Here is a 26148-nt window from a genome sequence, read left to right as displayed (position 1 = left end):
AGCATTGTGATGCATAATAAATGAAGAGGCCACAGACAGAGAAGATAATGTGTTTCTACAGAGATGGCCTTGAGACTCCTAGTCAGATGAGCTACTCAATACAAGCAGCGCTTACTGCACCAACCAATCAGCTCCAGTTTTTTATCTGGGAATCTGATGCTGATTTCTTTTGCTTTCATTACAGTAAAAAGGTGGAAACTGTCAACAGCTAATGGTTGAATTTAAGGCTTAGAATAGCCATTTAATTAACAATTATTTTTAATAATTTGTTTATCTGGTCAAGGTTTGTTTGTTTATTAGGATTTTAACGTCATGTTTTACATACATGTGTTACATTCATGACAGGAACGGTAGTTACTCATTACACAAGGTTCATCAGTTCACAGGGTTATATTGAACACAGTCATGGACAATTTAGTATCTTCAATTCACCTCAGTTGCATGTCTTTGGACAGTGGGAGGAAACCGGAGCACCCGGAGTAAACCCACGCAGACACGGGGAGAACATGCAAACTACACACAGAAAGAACCCGGACCGCCCCACACGAGGCTGATCCGCATATGAACTCGCCTTGTGCGGGTGAAAAGATGCAGTCGGATATTGCACACTTGTTGGAGGGGGCATGTGTCAGTTCGCTCTCCTCAGTCGGGGCTGGGGTTAGCACCAGTAGAGAGGAAGCATAACGCAATTGAAAACATCAGGGGAAAAAGGAAGAAAATGCATTAAAAAACGCCCCCATAATGTACATACAAATACAATTGTTTAATAGTACAACATTTAACTTAAATTGTCTTTTTACTTGGAAAAGACAAAATTGGTCACCGAGTCTGCTGGGTGGGAAAATGACCAGACTTAGTAGATGGAGTCTTCAAACGCTGTATAAGAACCCTGGTTAGCAGACCGACGCGCCTGTGCAGAAGTGGATGAGCCTTATATGCGAATCCACCGAAGCATGGCGAGAAAGACGGGGTTCAGGCAAATATACCCTCCTCAAACGCAAACGAGATTCCCAGCAGCGGAAGACTAATTGGCTACGCTAATGAAATAGGGAGAAAATGCATAAATAAATGTGATGTTGCATTTGAGGTAAACACCTCCACTATAACTCCACTGCTCCCTCATGTCTTTTTCGTCTTTCTCCTTTTTTCACTCTAATGACTGTAGTTAGAGAAACTGTGTGCTGTGGTCTGAAACGACCCAGCAGTTTCGAAAGCGGTGCCAGGTGGTTGGAAGAAAGGGCAGAGGGTGGTTAATGTTTATATACAGACAGGCTGAGAAAGGAAATGGTTATGCACTGAACTTTTTTTTCCCTTCTTTTTACTCCAACCTAACAGTCATTTATGGGCGTCCAGTCCGAGCCACCCCCTTCATTTGCTATTCTGTTTGTCCCACTTGTGCACCATTTCTCCCCTCTAACCTTGCAACTCTCGCAGCTTGAACCTCTTAGTAAATCTGCTGGCCATATTTAGTCAGTAGGAGGGAGGGAACTTTTGTAATGTAAATAAAGCCGGAGCTAAAAGGGAGTCGATAAACTACTCTAGTGTCCCTGTCAAAATTACTCAGAAGCGCTATTGAATTAGTTCAGGGATCCCTGAAGAATACATGGCATTTCGAAAGCGCGCATAGCTGTTCCAAAGTCTCTGGTTATTTGGTCTCGGGTGAAGATAGACACGTGGCAACGATTTGGAACCTTAAAACATTAAGGAACCTCAGAACAATGGGTGAGAAGTCTGAAGAAGTGCGTTCTTTAAGTACAGGCCCGCAGGTCATCAAACTGAAGCCGAGATCCTCAGCAGGTTCTCAGATTGGATCTCCAACCTCCAAACTGTCTCCACGCAACTCGCCACGCAACTCACCTCTCCTGTTCAGGAAACTTCTGATGAAGCGCAGCATTGTTCTGCAGAGACGCTTCACGCTGTCCCATACACCCAGGTAGAATGATGATTTTTCTTTGTCCTATAAAGCAGACCTTCTATCTTTACCTCTAAGGAAGGTCACCCTAGTCATTTGATGTTTCAATCATATGGTCTAGAACCTTTCTTTTGATCCGTGTCACATTGCAGGTCTGCTTTTGCATATCAGGCAGATTTGAGCATCACGAGGAGACTCGCAGGCTGTTGTTTAGGTAATCCAAGATTTAAATCACTGGTAACGGCAAGAAAAAGTGTTTCTGAAGTAAGATATCTTGCATAGGCTTTAAAAAGAGGCTTTTGTTCTGTTTCAGGATCAGGCCTTTGATTTTTTGCCTAAGGTGTAAGAGCTTGTTATTCACCAGGGTTATGCTATCAGCGGCCTCTGTTTTGCTCTTTGATTTGAACTACACTCATCTGACAAAGAAAGCAATGCAAGTTTTTTGGTTTCCATGTATCCCCAGATGACATTTGATCATAACTATATTATGCAGCTTAATAAGAGATATAAGAGATGTCAAAAGCTAAGCTCTGGTGATAAAGGGTTTGAAAAGTTGTAGAGATTCTCAAGCCATAATCAAGCCTTGACATTAAAGGGTCATTCTTTAGGTCTTTATTTAGTTGACAAAAGTGTCTTGGAGATTAGTTTGTAGAGATCGGCTGTGTATTCCTTCCATCAGTGATTGACCTTTGGTCAGTTATGAACTGTCCAGGGGCAGAGATGGGGACTCGAGTCTGCACACACAGACCGACTTTTTTTAAATGACTCGGACTCGACTCTCGACTCGCAAAAAAATGACTCTCAAACAAGAGTCCCTAGCGTCAGCATGATATTTTGATTTGGGACACAGCCTCTTCATTTGGAAAGCATGGGTGTGATAAAGAAAGTAAAATTGGATTGGAATCACTTCAAATGGTGGAATACCCTACGTAGTGCACTTCACAGGAACAACTGGGGTGAATGGAACGCTCCTACAGAATTGGCGCTAGTGGTTGAAAGACCGCTTTGAACCAATCAACATTCTGATTTTAATTTTTAGTAAGAAATGCTGTTATTTGTATTTATTCAGTTTGCGTCGCACAGATGATGTGTCAGTGAAACACTTGATCGGCTTTGTAACGAGTTCGTGTTTTACTTCACAACCGGGAAAAGTTTGGAGGTTTTTAATTATAAGCACATTTACAAAATAACGGATTATATTCCTAATGGGACACACGGTTATATAGCATCTGGAAGAACATAAGCTAAGGTAAGCAGTGGTTATGATTTTCGTGTGTTGTGATCTATTGCGCGCTTTTGTTTTGCAATGAAAACAAAACGTATCAGTTTAAGCTTTTAACTAAAACCTTCTTGTTACGGAAATTACATTCATTTGCACAATGACTAGGAAAGTAAAGGCACAAAGTAAAATGGCAAAATACAGTCGCTAATCTATTGTTGTTTTTTATCTGCACTTACATATTATTTGTTTATTTCTACGCTATTGTATTGACTCGTGACTTGACTCGGACTCTACCCTAAAGACTCGTGACTGGACTTAGACTCTAGCCTAAAGACTCATGACTTGACATGGACTCTAGCCTAAAGACTCATGACTTGACATGGACTCTAGCCTAAAGACTCGTGACTTGACTCGGACTCTAGCCTAAAGACTCGTGACTTGACTCGGACTCTTGTCTAAAGACTCGTGACTGGACTTGGACTCTAGTCTAAAGACTCGTGACTGGACTTGGACTCTAGCCTAAAGCACCCTTAAATGCAATCTCCACTGTGTCATCAAATTTTATACCTATAATTTAATCTACTTTTCATTCTCTGTAATCCTTCTTTAAATATCTATTTAAGTTCCACCCACAGTTCCCCTGGTTCTCTATCTCTGCATCTAAATTGGTACCTGATGTTTTCCTTGAGGACAGATTGCTCTTCAGGTTATATTTTGGAAGCCCAATTGCTTGGTTATTTTTTCTCAACTTGCAAACTATACGTTTGTGGTCTATTCCACAATCAGCTCTGTGCCATGCAACTAAAATGTAGCTGGTTCATCTTTTGGGGCAAAGAATATAGTTTAAGGACGTCATTATGGCTGCTTTTTTAAAGTGTACAGTAGACAGATAACTTATGAATTTGTGAGTCTTATGAATAACTTATGAGTCAAAATGTTCATTAGCTAAACCTGTTTTACCCATAAGAAATCATGTAAATAGATTTAATCCGTGCCAGACCTCCCAAACCACCCCCTTACCTAACCTTTTTAATGTCTTAAATGGTCTTTTTTGTTATAAATACAAGTAGATTTCCATTCATCTTAAATTATAGAATAGACATTACTGTAATAAACATTAATAAACAACAATACACAGTAGTACTGTACATAAACACACATCACATTTCACTACAGTACGTGTGCTGGACCATACACCATAATACATTTCCTTCTTTTTTTATAAAATGTATCTACCAGAAACAACAACAACTCTCATATTTCTCTATTATTTCCTTCTTTATTTCAATAGTGTTGTATTTTGTAATTGCACGAAAGAAAGAATACTTTACTCAGCGACTTCCTTCTTCTCTCTCACTCACTGTCCCCTCTGTCTGATATACAGTGACAGCTACCTGCAGGAGTAATTATACAACATTTTCTCATCACTACTCTTTCTCTGCACCTTCTTTGAGGCCATTTTAATATAGGATTTTACAAAATACAAAGAAAACACCTAAAAAAAAAACGTCCGCTGTCCAAATGTTTGCTCACTGTATATACAGTATATGTACATTTTCTCCCTTTTTCACCCGATTTTTAGCGTGTCCAATTTTTACCCAATTGCATTATGCTTTCTCTCTACTGGTGCTGACCCCCACCTCTGATTGAGGAGAGCGAACTGACACACGTCCCCTTCGATACGTGAGCAGTAGTCGACTGCATCTTTTCACCTGAACCAGCCGAGTTCATATGCGAATCAGCCCTGTGCACGGAGAGCCACACCCTGATCAGCATTATTCCTCTACTCTCTGCAGATGCCATCAACCAGCCAGCAGAGGTCGTATTTGTATCAGTTATAAGCAGGGGCGTAGCACCAAATTCTGGGCCCTATGCACAAGCAGTGCCCATGGGCCCCCTCACCCCAGTCCTTAAAGTCCAGTTTTTTTGCCAACTGACTTTCAATGGCTATTAGCCTAATTATGTTATTGCCCAATAATAAATATTAAATCAATTTTCGAATTAGTATACTATTGCAATGGTGTGGTAAACTATGCAAACAAAAATGTATTTAGAGTTTACCTCAGATTACAGATAAGGCATCATGTTATTTCTAATTTTGTGTTATGCAGTTTTTATCACTGACAATCGCGGTGGTATTGAAGCGTTTTATAACCACAGGAGTTCATTTAATTTAGGCTATTTGCTTTCACATTTTGGCTCACCTTTCTTGGGAAAGAAGTTCGTTAGCAGTTGCTTTCCCGCATTTCTTTTTTTTCTCTCTCTGTCCTGCCTCTTTTCTTTTCTGATAACCGGATTTAGATTTATTGGGCATCATCTTCCATAGCACGGATACAGCGCGCACTGCCACTACAGCAGAATGAACGCCAAGTTAAATGCGCCGAGCCCTGTGAAGGCGGACTAAACCATTTCGTGCAAGGGGTGAGGGTGCCTGTCCTCAGACACTGTAGGCTAGGACACACAATTCAATCCATCAATCAACCAATTTATTTACCCAAAACATTAAAGTTACATTAGTTAGCAACATTTATTGTGATCTTTAAATTATATTAATATTTAAAGGAAAATAAAATTCCAGACTCCTCAAGGGCCCTCCCCCGACTTGGGGCCCTGGTAACTCAGTCCCACTTTTCACCCCACTACGACGCCCCTGGTTATAAGGTCCCTCTCCGGCTCCCTAACATTGTATGAACAACAGCCAAACGCTGTTCATATAGGCGCCCAGCCCAGCCGGATGGCAGAGCTGAGATTCGATACGATGTATTCGAAAGCTCAGCTCTGGTGTGCTAGCGTGTTTTACCGCGGCATTGACATCCATGTTGATGATGTTTGTTGCTGGGAAACTGAACTCCCCAGATTAAAATCTCAGCTTTGCTATGTGTCAGCTGCCCACCCCCCCCCCCCCCCCACCCCGGAAGGCACAAACCGGACTAATAAGAGGGGGTGGGGTCTTTAATTCTGTGTAAGGACCCTGGTTAGTAAGCCAAGGCGCCTGTACAGAAGTGGAGGAATGAGGAGATGAGTGTATGACTCTCCATGTGTGAGACTGGCTTTACGTGCGAATCAACCGAAGTATGGGCGAATAAGAAGGGGTCGGTGGACTGTGCACACGCCAGAGGGAGCAGGCGTCAGGCAAATGTGCCCTCCTCTGATTTGATCGAGGTCCCCAGCAGCAGAAGACTAATTGGCTACATTAAATTGGGTGCCCTAACGCTATTAATAATAGTTCACTGATCCCAAGAATGTGGATGTGCAGACAATCCATTTCCATTTTCACAACTTCCAGCTTTCCATGACATTTGTTTGGACATTTTTAAATAATACTATTTAAATAATGACCCATAAGTTCCTCTTTAAGAAAAATAATGAAATGATAAATGTAGTAGTCTGTCATTTATTCTTTAGCCTGGAGCAAGTGTGCAGGATTGAATAGTTTATACAGATGTCTCTGTGATCCTTTTATAAACATTTCCATTACTCAGATCCTCTTTAACTTCTTAAGTGGAATTTGACATTAGGGACAGCTTCTTTACCCTGAGGACATGACCGGCAGATTCAAAAATCTCCTGCATGAGATGTAGATGATTTCATAAGCTATGTGGCTTCATACGCTTTGAGAGACTCCGTCTCTGGCAGGTGTGAACAGGCAGCCGGCGACCGCACGCATGTAGCAAGGGGGCGTGGGATAGTCTGCGGCTCTTCTCGGTCAGGGCAAGCAGTGGAGGAAGTTACAATCAGTGAACTGGAAACAGGAAAAGGGGGGGAAACGTTTTAAAAGAAGTGTGTGTTAGTGTGTGTTGTGCTGGCATGAATGGATAAGACACATCAATGCTGATGGAGTTTTTAAACACCTCACTGTCACTGCTGGACTGAGAATAGTCCATCAACCAAAAATATCCAGCCAACAGCGTCCCATGGGCAGCGTCCTGTGACCACTGATGAAGGTCTAGAAGATGACCAACTCAAACAGCAGCAATAGATGAGCGATCATCTCTGATGTTACATCTACAAGGTGGACCAACTAGGTAGGAGTGTCTAATAGAGTGGACAGTGAGTGGACACGGTACTTAAAAACTCCAGCAGCGCTGCTGTGTCTGATCCAGTTATACCAGCACAACACACACTAACACACCACCACCATGTCAGTGTCACTGCAGTGCTGAGAATGATCCACCACCTAAATAATACCTGCTCTGTAGTGGTTCTGGGAGAGTCCTGACCATTGAAGAACAGGGTGAAAGCAGGCTAAAAAGCTTTGTAGAGAAACAGATGGACTACAGTCAGTAATTGTAGAACTACAAAGTGCTCCTATATGGTAAGTGGAGCTGATAAAATAGACAGTGAGTGTAGAAACAAGGAGGTGGTTTTAATGTTATGGCTGATCAGTGTGTGTGTACATTAAAGAAAAAGAGCAGGTAGCTTATTACACATTCACATATTTCAAGACTAAACTGATTTTACATCAGAGTCAGTGTTTACTTTCGACTCAAATTTTAAAAAAGTGTGCTGTGTATTTTGGCTGATTTTCTTCCTAATGCACATCAAAACAGTTCCTGCCTCTGTGGAATCAGTGGCTTTAGATAATATGTTTTCATTTTCATTTTTTTATTAAATGGAGCTCTGAAATCTGTTTTCCAAACAGTCTGGAGTAATGATTGTGTCCGAGATTAATCACAATTGCCTGTGATTTGGAACAGCAATGACTAATGTTAAAGTGCATAGAAAACTAAAGGAGTTTTAATAATAGTGGGGATTGACGTAGCATAAGTGGATCATTAACATGAGCGTTTAAAGGTAAAAGGTGAGCGAGTGGGCCCACAGGAAATATTGCTGGCTGTTTGTTTATTCTTTCAGTCATGTGAATAAAGAATGTCTGGATTTGACGTCAAATAGCAATAAGATTACAAAAAATAAGATCAGATAGCTGAACTGTACTGTACTGAAGTACGCCTGAATTTATTTTCAACAAAAAATGTCTATTTATTTATTAAATGTATTATATATATATATATATATATATATATATATATATATATATATATATATATACAGTGTATCACAAAAGTGAGTACACCCCTCACATTTCTGCAAATATTTCATTATATCTTTTCATGGGACAACATTCATGGGACATCACTATAGAAATAAAACTTGGATATAAGTTAGAGTAGTCAGTGTACAACTTGTATAGCAGTGTAGATTTACTGTCTTCTGAAAATAACTCAACACACAGCCATTAATGTCTAAATGGCTGGCAACATAAGTGAGTACACCCCACAGTGAACATGTCCAAATTGTGCCCAAATGTGTCGTTGTCCCTCCCTGGTGTCATGTGTCAAGGTCCCAGGTGTAAATGGGGAGCAGGGCTGTTAAATTTGGTGTTTTGGGTACAATTCTCTCATACTGGCCACTGGATATTCAACATGGCACCTCATGGCAAAGAACTCTCTGAGGATGTGAGAAATAGAATTGTTGCTCTCCACAAAGATGGCCTGGGCTATAAGAAGATTGCTAACACTCTGAAACTGAGCTACAGCATGGTGGCCAAGGTCATACAGCGGTTTTCCAGGACAGGTTCCACTCGGAACAGGCTTCGTCAGGGTCGACCAAAGAAGTTGAGTCCACGTGTTCGGCGTCATATCCAGAGGTTGGCTTTAAAAAATAGACACATGAGTGCTGCCAGCATTGCTGCAGAGGTTGAAGACGTGGGAGGTCAGCCTGTCAGTGCTCAGACCATACGCCGCACACTGCATCAACTCAGTCTGCATGGTCGTCATCCCAGAAGGAAGCTGACGCACAAGAAAGCCCACAAACAGTTTGCTGAAGACAAGCAGTCCAAGAACATGGATTACTGGAATGCCCTGTGGTCTGACGAGACCAAGATAAACTTATTTGGCTCAGATGGTGTCCAGCATGTGTGGCGGCGCCCTGGTGAGAAGTACCAAGACAACTGTATCTTGCCTACAGTCAAGCATGGTGGTGGTAGCATCATGGTCTTGGGCTGCATGAGTGTTGCTGGCACTGGGGAGCTGCAGTTCATTGAGGGAAACATGAATTCCAACATGTACTGTGACATTCTAAAACAGAGCATGATCCCCTCCCTTCGAAAACTATAACGACCCCAAACACAACCTCCAAGATGACAACTGCCTTGCTGAGGAAGCTGAAGGTAAAGGTGATGGACTAAACCCAATTGAGCACCTGTGGCGCATCCTCAAGTGGAAGGTGGAGGAGTTCAAGGTGTCTAACATCCACCAGCTCCGTGATGTCATCATGGAGGAGTGGAAGAGGATTCCAGTAGCAACCTGTGCAGCTCTGGTGAATTCCATGCCCAGGAGGGTTAAGGCAGTGCTGGATAATAATGGTGGTCACACAAATTATTGACACTTTGGGCACAATTTGGACATGTTCACTGTGGGGTGTACTCACTTATGTTGCCAGCCATTTAGACATTAATGGCTGTGTGTTGAGTTATTTTCAGAAGACAGTAAATCTACACTGCTATACAAGTTGTACACTGACTACTCTAACTTATATCCAAGTTTCATGTCTATAGTGTTGTCCCATGAAAAGATATAATAAAATATTTGCAGAAATGTGAGGGGGGTACTCACTTTTGTGATACACTGTTTATACAAATATACGTATACATTTTATCATCTCCACTTACCATAGAGAAGCACTTTGTAGTTCTACAATTACTGACTGTAGTCCATCTGTTTCTCTACATACCTTTTTAACTAGCTTTTACCCTGTTCTTTAATGGTCAGGACCCCCCCAGGACCACCACAGAGCAGGTATTATTTAGGTGGTGGATGATTCTCAGCACTGCAGTGACAATGACATGGTGGTGGTGTGTTAGTGTGTGTTGTGCTGGTATGAGTGGATCAGACACAGCAGCGCTGCTGGAGTTTTTAAGTACCGTGTCCACTCACTGTCCACTCTATTAGACACTCCTACCTAGTTGGTCCACCTTGTAGATTTAAAGCCAGAGATGATCGCTCATCTATTGCTACTGTTTGAGTTGGTCATCTTCTAGACCTTCATCAGTGGTCAGAGGACGCTGCCCACGGGGCACTGTTGGCAGGATATTTTTGTGGTTTGTGAACTATTCTCAGTCCAGCAGTGACTGTGTCTGATCCACTCATACCAGCACAACACACACTAACACACCACCACCATGTCAGTGTCACTGCAGTGCTGAGAGATCCACCACCCAAATAATACCTACTCTGTAGTGGTCCTGTGGGGGTCCTGACTATTGAAGAACAAGGTGAATGCAGGCTATTAAAGTATGTAGAGAATTGTAGAACTTCATGGTGCTTCTATATGGTAAGTGGAGCTGATAAAATAGACAGTGAGTGTAGAAACAAGGAGGTGGTCATAATGTTATGCCTGATCTGTGTGTGTGTGTGTGTGTGTGTGTGTGTGTGTGTGTGTGTATAAAGACTGTTTCAATCAATCTATTTAATATATACTCCTGTAAAACCATCAGATCAGATATTTAGTTACAGTCATTGTGTTTAGACCTGATTCACTGATATTAATTAATAAATTGCATTGCAAATATTTTATTGCAGATAAGTTAAGCAGGTTGGCATGATGGCAGATTTGGTAGAATGGTTGCCACACAGCAAGGGACCTGGGTTAGATCCCCACCTTTCACCTGTTCTTTTTACTGTTCGAAGGTAGTTTGGATTCCTCAGATGAGCTAAAGCATGACTACCCTGTCTACTCATTTTGTAAAAGCAGATTTATATACTTTAGTATAAAAATAAAATTTGGCCGCTCAGGTGGCGCAGTGGTAAAAACACACTAGCACACCAGAGCTGGGATTTTGAATACATCATATCAGCTCTGGTGTTCAGCTTGTGTTTTACCGCTGCGCCACCTGAGCGGCATCTGGAAGCTTATAATTTATTTACCTATTATGCAATTAATATTACGCACCTGAACACACAAAGTCAACAACTAGGTGTCTAAATACTTTCAGCTGTACCGTGTACATACGTTCCAGCACGTACCATGCAGAAGAGTTTTAGTGTTTTACGCAGGTGGGCGACTCAACCCCAGAAAGCTCTGGGCAATGTTTACTTTATGTGAAGCACTGCATGTATTATCAATGATTAGCTCTGGTGTCTAACGATGAAGAGAGCGTTTACCTTTTAAAAGGAGTTCAGCTAGAGACAGCTTTAGATAAACACGTAGATAAACGTGGCTGCAGAATGATATATAGGTGTTTTGACAGCTGCTGCTGTCATATCGGGGGTGGGGATGTAAAGGGACTCGGCTCTCTGCTTCGACCAAGTTTGCAAAGTAGTGTCATGGCTGGGTGTTAAATATGCCCTTGATGCAGGACTCATTTACATACTAAGCACACGTGTGCTGCTTTAAATGTAGATTGTTTTGAAACTGTGTGGTGTTTTATTTTGGCTTTGTCAATTCGGGCACAAGATTAGTGTCCGACACGCCGTCTATGACTTTCCTTCCTTATTTGTCCACCTAACCTATAGGACATACACTGATCAGCCACCTCCTTGTTTCTACACTCACTGTCCATTTTATCAGCTCCACTTACCATATAGAAACACTTTGTAGTTCTACAATTACTGACTGTAGTGCATCTGTTTCTCTACATACTTTTTGCTTTCACCCTGTTCTTCAATGGTCAGGACCCCCACAGAACCACCACAGAGCAGGTATTATTTAGGTGGTGGATCATGCAGTGCCACTGACATGGTGGTGGTGTGTTAGTGTGTGTTGTGCTGGTATGAGTGGATACCGTGTCCACTCACTGTCCACTCTATTAGACACTCCTACCTAGTTGGTCCACCTTGTAGATATAAAGTCAGAGACGATCGCTCATCTATTGCTGCTGTTTGAGTTGGTCATCTTCTAGATCTTCATCAGTGGTCAGAGGATGCTGCCCACAGGGAGCCGTTGGCTGGATATTTTTGGTTGGTGGACTATTCTCAGTCCAGCAGTGACAGTAAGATGTTTAAAAACTCCATCAGCGCTGCTGTGTCTTATCCACTCATACCAGCACAACACACACTAACACACCACCACCATGTCAGTGTCACTGCAGTGATGAGAATGACCCACCACTTAAATAATACCTGCTCTGTGGTGGTCCTGGGAGAGTCCTGACCATTGAAGAACAGCATGAAACGGGGGCTAACAAAGCATGCAGAGAAACAGATGGACTACAGTCAGTAATTGTAGAACTACAAAGTGCTTCTATATGGTAAGTGGAGCTGAGAAAATGGAGTGTAGAAATAAGGAGGTGGTTTTATTGTTATGGCCGATCGGTGTATAATTAAAACCCTACCTAATTCACGGCCGTGAAAATCGTAAGGTTTGTGTTTGGCGATTTAACATCATTTATTTGCATAGCATATTAAATATGAGGCGCAATATGAGGCGGCCCTGGCAATCGTACGTTAGTGTAACAGACTTTTCTGTGGTGTAGTGTGCTGACAATGTTTGATGTATGTGTTTCCACAATCAATGGAAAAGTGTTGTTCTCTACACACGTGATCATCTCTCTGTATTCTGTGCTGCGTTTCAAAAGAACAAGCCAGTAAAGTACTATGCTCCCGATTGTTTGTCTATGTAGAGTTTATTTCTTACTTTATGAACTCAGCAAACTCTAAAGACGCTCGGTTACATTAGCAATCGGTTCGAAAAAAGTTTGGGAACCTCCCAACCCTGGACTCATGATTTATTATTCCAACTACCCTCATAGATGAGAGGTGAAATGGAATATTATCCTGGACAGTGGAAATCGTCTGGGGTGGAGTACAGGCATTAACTTGCCTGAAATTTGTAATGGCTTGCGTACAGTTTATAGCAGTGGAATTGAAATTGTTGGGTGGGTTTTCCCGGGAAACTGCTGGCTGGAAATTAGCACGATTTATTATACACCTGAATCTACTTTTCAGGTTTACACAATACATCACTCATGTGAAAAATAAGCACGTTCACATGTTTGTTAATAGTAGAATATAGATTTAATTGCGGAATAGAATAAAATAGAAACAAAATGCAATTTGAGCAATTAGGGGTTAAGTGTCTTGCTCAAGGACCCAACAGTGGCAGCTTCGCAGATGTTGGGATTGAACCATCAACCAATGTATCTCAAAGAAAGATTAGAAGGGATTTGCATAGTTCTCCCTCTACAGTGCATAATAACATTAAACGACTCAATTGATCTGGAAGAATTTCAGTGTGTAAAGCCCAAGAGCGCAAGCTTAAGCTGAATGCCTGTGATCTTTGATCCCTCAGACGGCACTGCATCAAGAACCGCCACTCAACACTAGCTGATATAACCACATGGGTGAGGGATTACTTTGGCAAACCTTTGTCGAGCTCTACAATACAGAGTTACATGCACAAATGTGACTTAAAACTTTACTGTGTAATACAGAAGCCTTATGTTAACCATGTCCAGAAGCGGTGTTGACTTCTCTGGGCTCGGAGGTATATAGGATGGACCATCACACAGTAGAAACGTGTGTTGTGGTTAGATGGATCAGCATTCCAAATCTTTTTTGGAAAAAATGAACACCGTGTCTAAAAGCCAGGGTTTGTCATGTCTTAGAGCAGGGGTCATCAAACTACGGCCCGATGCTTTAATTTGACCGGCCCCTTTAACCACAGCAGCAATACATGTTGTCTGGCCCCTGTTCATCTTCGAACTCACAGTATTATAACGGGGAAAAAAATAACAGAGGAAACAAAAATTGGCTAAATTCTACTTCTGTGTGCAGACTTTTTCGAAGTTTAATCTTCAACCAGATCCAGACTCACTGATCAACATTTATTAGCTATTATGACTGGCAGTAACAAATATGGAACCTGACGCTTACTCTCGTCAGGCAAAAGCAGGCTCACAGTTCACACTGATTTTTTAAGGAAACACTGTATGAGGTAGGATAATGGAAATTATTAAAAGAAATAAAATTTCTGCATTATCATTATGAACTACAATTATACAAAGCACAGACAATACATCCAGTATACATAGTAAATAACTTTTTTGGGTGTGTTTACTATTTCACCCGCGGTCCGGCCCCCCAAAACACTGAAGAACAGTAATCTGGCCATTCGGTTAAAAAGTTTGAGGACCCCTGTCTTAGAGCAACACATGCTGCCTTCAAGACGTCATCTTTTCCAGGGACGTCCATGCATTTTTCAACAAGACAATGCAAAACCACATGCTGCACACATTACAAAGTCATGGCTGCGGAAGAAGAGGGTACGGGTACTGGACTGGCCTGCCTGCAGTCCTGATCTGTCCCCAATAGAGAATGTGTGGAGAATTTTGAAACGAGAAATGCGACAACGATGACCCCGTACTGTTGTACATCTTAAGACGTGTTTGCAGGAAGAATGGGACAAAATAAAAGCTGAAACATTAAATCACTTGGTCTCCTCAGTGCTAAAACGTCTTTTAAGTGTGGTGAAAAGGAGTGGCAACATTACAAAGTGGCAAATGCTTTACTGTCCCAAATTTTTTTGGAATGTGTTGCAGGAATGAAATGCAGGAATGGATGGTAACCCAGGCCTCATGTGACACAGCCAGGGAATCAAATCAAGGCCCCATGTGGTCCAGCCAGGGAATTAAGCTCATCTTAGCTTTCGTCAACATATTAACCCTGATGTAGGGATCTTCAAAAAGTTTCCGCACTTTTATATTCTGGTTGGAAATGGTGAGGGCGGGAGGAGCAGTAATTGGTCGGGTCTGAATAACTGAGAAAAGAGCTTATAGCCCAGATTTAGCGCCGTTTGATTTCCACCTTTTTGGACACTCAAAGAAGCTTTAAGGGGAAGAAGATTTCCATGTGATGATGATGTGAAAGCAGCGGTGCATCAGTGGCTACGCGCTCAACCAAAAACATTATTTGCTGATGGTGCTTCGTATTTACCTTGAATGTCATTACTCATGATCTGATGAGGCCTCATTTCTACCTTGGAACTGTAGGAAAAAAATTGGTTTTAGACAACAATTTTATGACTGATCAGGCCGAAAGCAAAACACAAGACCTCGCCCTGAGAAAAGAATTGAACAGGTTGAGAAATGATGCCCCTCAGGTTTTCTGTGTAAGTGAACGAGTAAGATTGAGGTGTACGAGGGCGGCTGTATAAACGTGCGCGCGCTGTGAATTCAAGTGTCCATTTCTCACTTTTTTGGCTGCGTTTTCGATCATCCTTATTCCTCGGTCTTCCTCCCGCCATGCGCCCCCTATCAGACTTCATCATCCCTTATCAACGGTAACGATACACAAAGTCGCTTGTGTGTGTGTTGCTAGTGCCTTAAGGGGATGCAGTGTGCACATGTTAGGCTGGGCCAGTGTAGGCAGGCAGAGAGGAGACACCCAGTGCTGGCTCCGACAAGTCAGAACACACACACACATACACACACACCCACACACGCATACTGTCCCAGTGTGTGACCATCCACTGCTTTCGCCTTCCTGTACTACTTCTCAACAGTTTAGTGCCTCTCAGAACATATAGCTGGTCCCCGGATGATTTTTTTTTTTGCTCTTTCTCCCCCACTTTGTAGTCCTAGGCCTTTGCTGCGTTCTAACTTTGGATACACAACCAGAGCAAAACAAATATGGAAATTCAGTAGGACCTCGTACCCCTAGCGCATGTCTCCTGGGAGGCTACATTCCCTTGCACTAAGGAAAAAGGTTGACGCTCAGCAAAGTCATTTTTCCTTTCCTTCCGCTACTCCCTAAAAGATCTTTCTAAAAGAAAAGAGGACTTTCTGATGGGTTTGTCAAACTCTTCGGGTTGTGAGACATAACGAGCCAATATAAACTACTTCTCGGAGCTGGAGTTGTCCGGACTTGCTTGTGGATCTGACTTAGCAGCAAAAAGTGAGACTAAGCCTCTTGCTCTTCTTGACTAGATCTCAGATCCTGGACTTATTAATTGACTGGGTCGGGACTTTCTGCTACTGAGATTTGCTTTCGTCTCTTGAGTGGTGCACGATGATTATTTCTTTCTGTTAAGAGACACGGGCGTGTCGAATCTGTTAAGATGCACAAGGATCTCCGCTTACCTCGAAAAAGTTCGCTGTTCAACTTTGTGACAGGCCGGAGAAGGCACTCCTGCATCGGGTAGGTCTTATACTTTGTTGGCTTTTATTGCTAGTGTATGATCCCATAGTCTCTTGAATATTTCGGGTTGGGAACGTTTATATGAACATGTGAATCCTCCTGACCAGTTGCACACTTTTTTTTTTGGTTTCGTTTTTATAAAACCAAGCTTGCATGGGTGAAAATCCAGCAATCAGTCAATCGTTCTATCCTGAAAGAGTGAGGGACCCCTGTGGCATTAGCTGAACTATTTAGAGTCTCACAGGCACTACTGCATTCCTGTTAGATTACCTGTAATTTTAGATCTTCAAGTGGATAAATGGCTAACTGGAAGTCGCAGCGATTTGACATGCCATGTGGAAGACACCGTGGATGTGGGTAAAGATAAAGATAAGGATAAGGATATTGTTTTGATGTGCACCAGTATGTCTGGTTGTGTGTGAATACTGATTTATAGGCTGTGTGGAGATGGAGATAAATGCTCGGCTGTCAGCGCCTATCGTGTGTGTTTGTGTGTGTGTATGGGTGTCTGGATGTAGTGCTGTGTTGGGGGATGGTTTCGGGTTGGAACAGGGACGCTGTCAGCCTGGTACAGCTGAAAACCAGTGATGTCAGAGTCCAATAACCGATGCACTATTGCTCACATTATTTGACACAAAGCTCAGTGTTGTCCTGTAGCCTCCTTTTACATAAGTACCCATAATGCAGTGCAAGGGCAATGCAAAGCTTATGCAAAAAAATATAGCAAAACATTTGCATATGTTGCATGAGTTCAAAGGGCTTCATGCAGTCTTGTGCATTTTTATTGAAAAATGTATTATTTGTTATAAGATCATTATAAGTGCATTATAATTATCATTTTAATGCAAATGAATCACAGATCCAGTAGCGTTCTACCTGTGGGACAGATAACAATTGTTATAAGTGCTTTTGTATAATTGTAACACTATAACAAGTGGAGTAAAAACACAACCCAATGTGTAAATGATATTTAATCCGTATCACCCTGTAAAAAAGTAATAACCTTATTTTATTAACTGGCTGTACCACTTCTAGCAGCAATTAATGTAAATAATTAATAAATTCATTCATTTATTGTCTGTTTCACCACCGGTCCTACTATTAAGGGTCGTAGTGGGTCAAATGGTGATGGCTAGACGACTGGGTCAGAGCATCTCCAAAACTGCAGTTCTTGTGGAGTGTTCCCGGTCTGCAGTGGTCAGTATCTATCAAAAGTGGTCCAAGGAAGGAAAAGTGGTAAACTGGTGACAGGGTCATGGGCGGCCAAGGCTCTCTGATGCACGTGGGGAGCGAAGGCTGGCCCAAATGAGCTCAAATTGCTGAAGAAGTTAATGCTGGTTTTGATAGAAAGGTGTCAGAATACACAGAGCATTGCAGTTTGTTGCGTATGGGGCTGCATAGCCGCAGACCAGTCAGGGTGCCCATGCCGACCCCTGTGCACCGCCGAAAGCGCCAACAATGGGCATGTCAGCATCGGAACTGGACCACGGAGCAATGGAAGAGGGTGGCCTGGTCTGATGAATCACATTTTCTTTTACATCACGTGGATGGCCGGGTGTGTGTGCATCACATACCTGGGGAACACATGGCACCAGGATGCACTATGGGAAGAAGGAAAGCCGGCGGAGGCAGTGTGATGGTTTGGGCAATGTTCTGCTGGGATGTGGATGTTACTTTGACACGTACCACCTACCTAAGCATCGTTGCAGACCATGTACACCCCGTCATGAAAACGGTATTCCCTGATAGCTGTGGCCTCTTTCAGCAGGATGATGCGCCCTGCCACACAGCAAAAATGGTCCAGGAATGGTTTGAGGAGCACAACAACGAGTTTAAGGTGTTGACTTGACCGCTAAATTCCCCAGTTCTCAATCCAATCAAGCATCTGTGGGACGTGCTGGACAAACAAGTTCGATTCATGGAGGCCCCACCTCACAACTTACAGGAGTTAAAGGATCTGCTGCCAGTGGTGTATAGTAACGAAGTAATAATACTTCGTTACAGTACTTAAGTAGTTTTTTGAAGTACTTGTACTTTACTGGAGTATAAAAATTTTCGGCAACTTTCACTTTTACTCCACTACATTTTCTAAAGAAATTGTGTACTTTTACTCCGTTACATTCGCTGTATGTAAATTCGTTACTCGTTACTACAGAATGAAGTTAAATGATGTGAGATGTGTGACGGACTGCACGCTGGTTTGGTGAATCTGCGCTTGTAAATTAGACTGTGGTTAAACACATTAATGCGCATGTGCAAACGTTCTCTAAAAGCTATCGGAGTTTTCTAAAAGTGCGTCGTTCACCCAAAGACCCGCAAATATGGACATTTCAGAAGCTCCAACACACTGATGTAAGTTAACAATGATTAACAAAGTAAAGCTGCAGCATCAGCGTTTTTTTTCTTCATATTATTAGCATTAACATTGTTCAGATATCTACCTACCACTTTTACCGATTACATTCGAACCACAAATAAAACGTTTCATAAATCATTAAATTTGTTTGGAATTAATTGACTGCAAAACTCATGAAGACACGTCCATTATTTTAAAAAACTCACCTATGGACAAATATTTCCTCAGATAACTTCTGTATTAGACCAGTAGAGGAGAGATTCATGGTGCTGAGGATAATGCAGCACGTCTTTAACCCTTTAATGATCTCAACAAGAACTTAACTTATCCAACTTACAGGGGTTGGACAAAATAACTGAAACACCTGTCATTTTAGTGTGGGAGGTTTCATGGCTAAATTGGACCAGTCTGGTGGCCAATCTTCATTCATTGCACATTGCACCAGTAAGAGCAGAGTGTGAAGGTTCAATTAGCAGGGTAAGAGCACAGTTTTGCTCAAAATATTGCAATGCACACAACATTATGGGTGACATACCAGAGTTCAAAAGAGGACAAATTGTTGGTGCACGTCTTGCTGGCGCATCTGTGACCAAGACAGCAGTCTTTGTGATGTATCAAGAGCCACGGTATCCAGGGTAATGTCAGCATACCACCAAGAAGGACAAACCACATCCAACAGGATTAACTGTGGACGCAAGAGGAAGCTGTCTGAAAGGGATGTTCGGGTGCTAACCCGGATTGTATCCAAAAAACATAAAACCACGGCTGCCCAAATCACGGCAGAATTAAATGTGCACCTCAACTCTCCTGTTTCCACCAGAACTGTCCGTCGGGAGCTCCACAGGGTCAATATACACGGCCGGGCTGCTATAGCCAAACCTTTGGTCACTCGTGCCAATGCCAAACGTCGGTTTCAATGGTGCAAGGAGCGCAAATCTTGGGCTGTGGACAATGTGAAACATGTATTGTTCTCTGATGAGTCCACCTTTACTGTTTTCCCCACATCCGGGAGAGTTACGGTGTGGAGAAGCCCCAAAGAAGCGTACCACCCAGACTGTTGCATACCCAGAGTGAAGCATGGGGGTGGATCAGTGATGGTTTGGGCTGCCATATCATGGCATTCCCTTGGCCCAATACTTGTGCTAGATGGGCGCGTCACTGCCAAGGACTACCGAACCATTCTGGAGGACCATGTGCATCCAATGGCGGTGCCGTGTATCAGGATGACAATGCACCAATACACACAGCAAGACTGGTGAAAGATTGGTTTGATGAACATGAAAGTGAAGTTGAACATCTCCCATGGCCTGCACAGTCACCAGATCTAAATATTATTGAGCCACTTTGGGGTGTTTTGGAGAAGCGAGTCAGGAAACGTTTTCCTCCACCAGCATCACGTAGTGACCTGGCCACTATCCTGCAAGAAGAATGGCTTAAAATCCCTCTGACCACTGTGCAGGACTTGTATATGTCATTTCCAAGACGAATTGATGCTGTATTGGCCGCAAAAGGAGGCCCTACACCATACTAATAAATTATTGTGGTCTAAAACCAGGTGTTTCAGTTATTTTGTCCAACCCCTGTATTATTAATGGTTTTTCAGCTGTTGGCTTCAAGTTAGAAATGGTGTTTTCTTAAAGTAAGAATACCAATATTTTTTTAGTTTAACACATGCCATTCAGTGAGTAGATACAGCCCAAAAAAGATTATTTAAATACAGCTTATTTTACTCAAATATTTTGATTTAAATTAATGGTTAAACAGATCATTAAAGGGATAAAAGTGCCACACGTTGTTAAACTCTCTTGAGTTTTGCTTTAAATTAATTATGCCAAAGTTATTTTTTTGTTATTGAAATATACTACCCAAATAAAAATATGGGACAGTATAGAAAATGCAAATAAAATAGATGCAGTGTTTCTTACATTTACATCGACTCACATTCTAAAAACGTTGGAACAGGAACATTTAGGGCTAGTAATAAGTTTAAAAAAAACAACTAAATAATGTCATGATTTCAAACAGGTTGATTATGATCATGAATTGGCACAAATCATGTTCAGATGAAAGGAAGAAAACAGGTTAATTGTTAAGAAGGTTTACAGGCTTAAAAGAACAATCTTTATATTTAAAATGACCGCTTCCATTTATACTAACAGCATTTACTTTTACTTCTACTTTTAATACTTAAGTACATTTAATATCAAATTACTTTTGATACTTAAGTACATTAAACATCAGATACTTTTAGACTTTTACTTAAGTAATATTCTAAAAGGTGACTTTTACTTCTATCAAAGTAAATTTCTGGTAAGATACTTGTACTTTTACTCAAGTATGGCCTTCTGGTACTTTATACACCACTGTCTGCTGCTAACATCCTGCTGCACACATTCAAGGGTCTAGTGGAGTCCATTGCTCGACGGGTCTATCTATCTATGAATAATTTTTGAAAGGAACAGACTGAGACGTTACCTTTTTATAGGGCTAGTTTGTCTCAGACATTTACAATTGGTAGCCTGAGTCAAAACGTTAAATATTGTTTATTTGTTTATTTAGTGCCAGATTTCCACTGTTGTGTAGGCAGTCTGAATCTTTTGTATTTAGTTTTATATTGTATTTGTTTAAACTATTACACCTTTAGCATAGATTTGAATACAGCTTGTGCGTTGTAAAATGAAGTGCTGAGACTGTGACATTGTTGCTTTTTAACCTTGGGGTCTGGACTCCCACATGCAGAGGTTTCCACATGAAATCTTACCAAAGTTTTGGGCGCTTGGGTGCAGTAGTAAATCATACTGACCCTTTACTGCTAAGATCCAGGGTTCTTTATTTATGCATTTTTTTCTCCCATTTCTCCCAATCTAGTGTAGTAAATTTGTCTTCCACTGCTGGGGATCCCCGATTTTGTGCACTTGAGGTGGGTATATTGCTGCTCATGCCTCCTCCGACCTGCATGCAGCACTTAACATAACTCTTTCCCACCCATGCACTCTGCACAGGCGCCTCTATCCGCCAATCAGGGTCCTTCAAAACCCCGCCCACATATTCCGGTCATCCCTGCCTGCAGACACTGCCAGTTACGCCCGCTAGATGGCGCCCAGCCGACCGGTGGCAACGCCGAGTTTCGAACCGAGGAGTTCAGATTCTCGGCGCAGGTGTGCTAGCAGATTATGAATGTGCCAGATCCAGGGTTCTAATCTCTAGTGGTATTATGGGCTGGTTGGGCGTCCACATACAGACATGATTGCCTACGTCTTCAATCTTCATGTATGGATGGGGTCCGTGTCTGGTGTGTGTTACTGGTGTGTGTTACTGTTACTTCCCAGTGATTCCGGGGAACCCTCCGCAATGCTGCCCAGCTGTTCATTTGCATAAAATGCACTTGTCGCCCACTTAATGTTTGAATTAGAAAATCACTTTGCTAATATTCAGTAAAAATGTGTATTTATTTATAGTACTGAACAACAAATAGATCATGAGGTGAGACATTAGTGATTGTTATCTAATGTTACTTAATTTACCTGAGGTAACTTGACAATATACAAAAAGAAAGGATCCTGGATCCTGGACATTGCTTTAAATGATGATAACGGAAATACTAACCATGCCCTGTGATAGACTGACGACCTGTCTGAACTGTTTCCTGCACGTTCCCAATTATTCAGACCCTGACCAGGATAAAGTAGAGGTAAAACAGACAATGAATGACTGCACCGTAACCACTGTATCCATTCAGTTCATACAGTACCTGAAACCACTGGAACGGAGCTGACTGGAATAGAGTGTGAATATGATACTTCTGAAATAAAACAGGCAGATTTAATAATTAATCTGGCCATAACCAGCAGGGTTATTCTTAGACGTGCCCTTTTTTAGAGAAGGCCAGCCTGCTGTCTCCCATCGGACCCTGTTTCCGTCTCTAATCTCTTCCAGATGTGTCGACGTTACAAGCACGACTGCATCAAGGTTGATCTTCAAAGTGTATTTTTTACTCGTATTATTACCCCCCACACCACAAAAATCAGACTCGATTCTTTACCTCTACATTACAGATATTACATTTGCATCAATTATAGAGTTATTTGAACATTCAAAAGTTTATTTCATCATTTTGATTATATACTGGGACCAGTGGTAGCAAGAAGGGCCTGGGTTCGATTTCCAGGGTCCTTTCTGTGTGGAGTTTGCATTTGCTCCCTGTGGGTTCCTCTGGGTGCTTTGTCAACCCTTGTACCCCATATATCATGGACCCCCAAAGATGTTATACTGGTGGTGGACCATCCACCCATCAACACTGCAGTGACTTGGTAATAAATTGGTAGTGTGCATTGCTTTGGTATTAGCGTAGCGACTGCAGCAGTGTTGTTGGGATTTTTAAACACCTAAATATCAATAATTGGAGAAAATGGTAATTTATTAGCACTTTTAAGGGCTCATGTTAGCTTCATGCCAATGCTACCTACATAATATCCATATCATGGTGTATTTTGATATGTGTGGAGATCGGCAGGGAAGAAGGATTACAAGATTACGTCCTTCTGCATTGCCATTTATGACCAACAGCAGGAGGCATGACTGGTGTGTGACGTGTCGGTTTTTCTGAACTATCACCTGAACATGAATTTGCTCCAGGTGGAGAAGTTTCTATTTATTGCGCTTTATTCTTGACAGATTTGCCAGCTCCTTTGTTGGCCACCTGCGTTTTTTTTTTTTAATTATGTTGCAGATCTCAATCCAAAGTTACACATTTTTTAATGGAATTCTATAGAAAATCCCTTTGTCTAAGGTGGAGAGGGAGGGGCGGGACTGTAGCAACTAATTGATTACTACCAACCAACCAGGCAGCCAACCATCTAACCAACCAATCAAATGATTGATTGATTTATTTGTTGGTTGGTTGGTTGGTTGGTTGGCTGGTTGGCTGACTTGGTTGGAATCAATCATTCACATTTTTTTATTCAAAATTTTAACATTAAGATTATTAAAAGCAAGTGCTTGTAGCGATGAATTGTTGATTGATTTGTTGGTTGGTTGGCAGGACTGTAGCAATGCAATGACACTAACATGGTAATAACATGGTAGTGTGTATTGCTTTGGTATTAGTGTAGCGACTGCAGCAGTGTTGTTGGGATTTTTAAACACCTCAGTGTCAATACTGGGAGAAAATGGTAATTTATTAGCACTATTGAGGGCTAATGTTAGCTCCATGCCAGTGCTACCTACATAATATCAATATCATGGTGTATTTTAATATGTTTGGTGTAACTGGCTCACCTGATGTAGAGATTGGCAGGGAAGAAGTATTACAGGATTATGTCCTTCTGCATTGCCATTTATGACCAGCAGTAGGAGGCACGATTGCTGTGTGAAGTGAACATGAATTTGCTCCAGGTGGAAGGTGTTTCTATTTATTGCGCTTTCTTCTTGACAGAGTTGCCAGCTCCTTTGTTGGCAACCTGCTTTTTTTTAAATCGTGTTGCAGGTCTCAACCTGAAGTTCCGAATTCACTAAAGGAACTGTATAGAATATCCCACCATCTGAGTTGGGTGGAAGGGGAGGGACAAGCGCCTGTAGCAACAGATTGTTGATTGATTGGTTGATTTGTTGGTTGGTTGGTGAACAAACAAACAAATCAATCAGTTAATCACATTTTCCCCATTTAAAATTTTGACAAATATTACTTAAAGCTCTAAACCTGCATTCAGCTTTAAGGTAATAAAACAGTTAAACTACTTACAAGCTATTTTGTTTGACATTTGTGATGCTACTTCCTCTCTTCAGGAAAAAGCTAACCTAATCCAGTTCAGTGTAGAGCCAATAATTCTTTTACTGTCTTTAAGTCTATGTATGTGCATACTTTTTGTAGTTCTAAGATAACTCTCTACATGACAACACACTCACTGACGTGTATCAAAAGATCACAAGAGTTTACAAATATTTCCGGTCATCTTAAAAGCTTCTCATCTGACGTTCTGAAGGTCGTAGTCTGGATTCCCACAGTGACTCTAGAGACCCGAGAGAGAAAGAGACAAGGTCAGTGGCTTCAACAGTGGACTCTATTGTGTCCTACAGCTACTCTGAACAGCCTGTCATCTCCTTATAAAGATCTGTGCTCCACACTTACCCTTCTATCAGATAAAACACCTCAGAACGTTGGGTCTTGCTTTATATGGGTATCTGCTGAATGCTGTACAGATACTTCCATTGTTAACAAACAATCTGGTGAATTTATGGTGCTGGGCATTATAAATGCACTAAGCTCGTTTTAGTAATCTGATCAGACATGATAAAGCTTTTCTGGGTTTACATTAATGTAAGTAACAGTCTTCACAAAAACAGCTTCTTCTGTTATGCTGTAAAATTAAAATATAAAATACATGAGTTGACCATAAGTATGTGCACACCCTTCTAAATTGTTATTGAGTTCATACCCATTGCTAACAGATTAAGGTCAGGACTAAGGGTCAGAGCAGGTCACTGATGTTCCTCAACACACTTTTTTTATTAGCCTTTGCTTTTGCTATTATGTACACTGATCAGCCATAACATTAAACCACCTTCTTGTTTCTACCCTCACTGTCCACTTCATCAGCTCCACCATATAGAAGCACTTTGTAATTCTACAATGACTGACTGTAATTCATCTGTTTCTCTGCATGCTTTTTTAGCCTGCTTTCACCCTGTTCTTCAGTGGTCAGGACCCCCAATGGACCAATTCAGATTATTAGGTATATTATTTAGGTGGTGGATGATTCTCAGCACTGCAGTGACACTGACATGGTGGTGGTGTGTTAGTGTGTGTTGTGCTGGTATGAGTGGATCAGACACAGCAGCGCTGCTGGAGTTTTTAATTACCGTGTCCACTCACTGTCCACTCTATTAGACACTCCTACCTAGTTGGTCCACCTTGTAGATGTAAAGTCAGAGACGATCGCTCATCCATTGCTGCTGTTTGAGTTGGTCATCTTTCTAGACCTTCATCAGTGGTCACAGGACGCTGCCCACGCGCCGCTGTTGGCTGGATATTTTCGGTTGGTGGACTATTCTCAGTCCAGCAGTGACAGTGAGGTGTTTAAAATCTCCAGCAGCGCTGCTGTGTCTGATCCACTCATACCAGCACAACACACACTAACACATCACCACCATGTCAGTGTTACTGCAGTGCTGAGAATGATCCACCACCCAAATAATACCTGCTTTGTGGTGGTCCTGTGGGGGTCCTGACCATTGAAGAACAGCATGAAAGGGGGCTAACAGAGCAAGGAGGTGGTTTTAACGTTATGGCTGATCGGTGTATACAGTCTCAGTTGTAAGTCGCTTTGGACAAAGGCGTGAGCTAAATGATTAAAAATTTAAATGTTGACTTAAACTTCAAATGCTAAGCAGGGTGGAGAGGGCAACGGACAGCTTGCTGTGATTAAAAGATAAATGAACTCAAATAGTCTATTACTGGAGGGGTAATAAATGTTGAATGATGCAGCAAGACAATTACCCATAACACACAAGTAAATCACAAGAGGAT

The 26148-nt window shown here is 41.8% G+C and overlaps 1 protein-coding gene across 2 annotated transcripts in view; it reads left to right on the top strand.

Moving 5' to 3' along the window:
- The window catches only part of pde4cb (phosphodiesterase 4C, cAMP-specific b), a 143876-nt gene that overhangs the window by 61875 nt on the left and 55853 nt on the right, over positions 1-26148 (top strand). The window contains exon 1 of one of the 2 annotated variants that reach the window (XM_063013490.1): positions 16188-16267. The exons of the other annotated variant lie outside the window; for it this stretch is intronic. Coding sequence (XP_062869560.1) covers positions 16188-16267 — 80 coding nt within the window. Of the gene's footprint in view, positions 1-16187; positions 16268-26148 lie in introns of those variants that run through there. 2 annotated transcript variants of the gene reach the window in all.

The sequence above is a fragment of the Trichomycterus rosablanca genome, chromosome 17 (assembly GCF_030014385.1).
Source record: "Trichomycterus rosablanca isolate fTriRos1 chromosome 17, fTriRos1.hap1, whole genome shotgun sequence".
In the NCBI taxonomy this organism is placed as follows: Eukaryota; Metazoa; Chordata; class Actinopteri; order Siluriformes; family Trichomycteridae; genus Trichomycterus; species Trichomycterus rosablanca.
The sequence above is the reverse complement of the archived record's forward strand: the minus strand, read 5'-3'. Positions and strand labels throughout refer to the sequence as shown.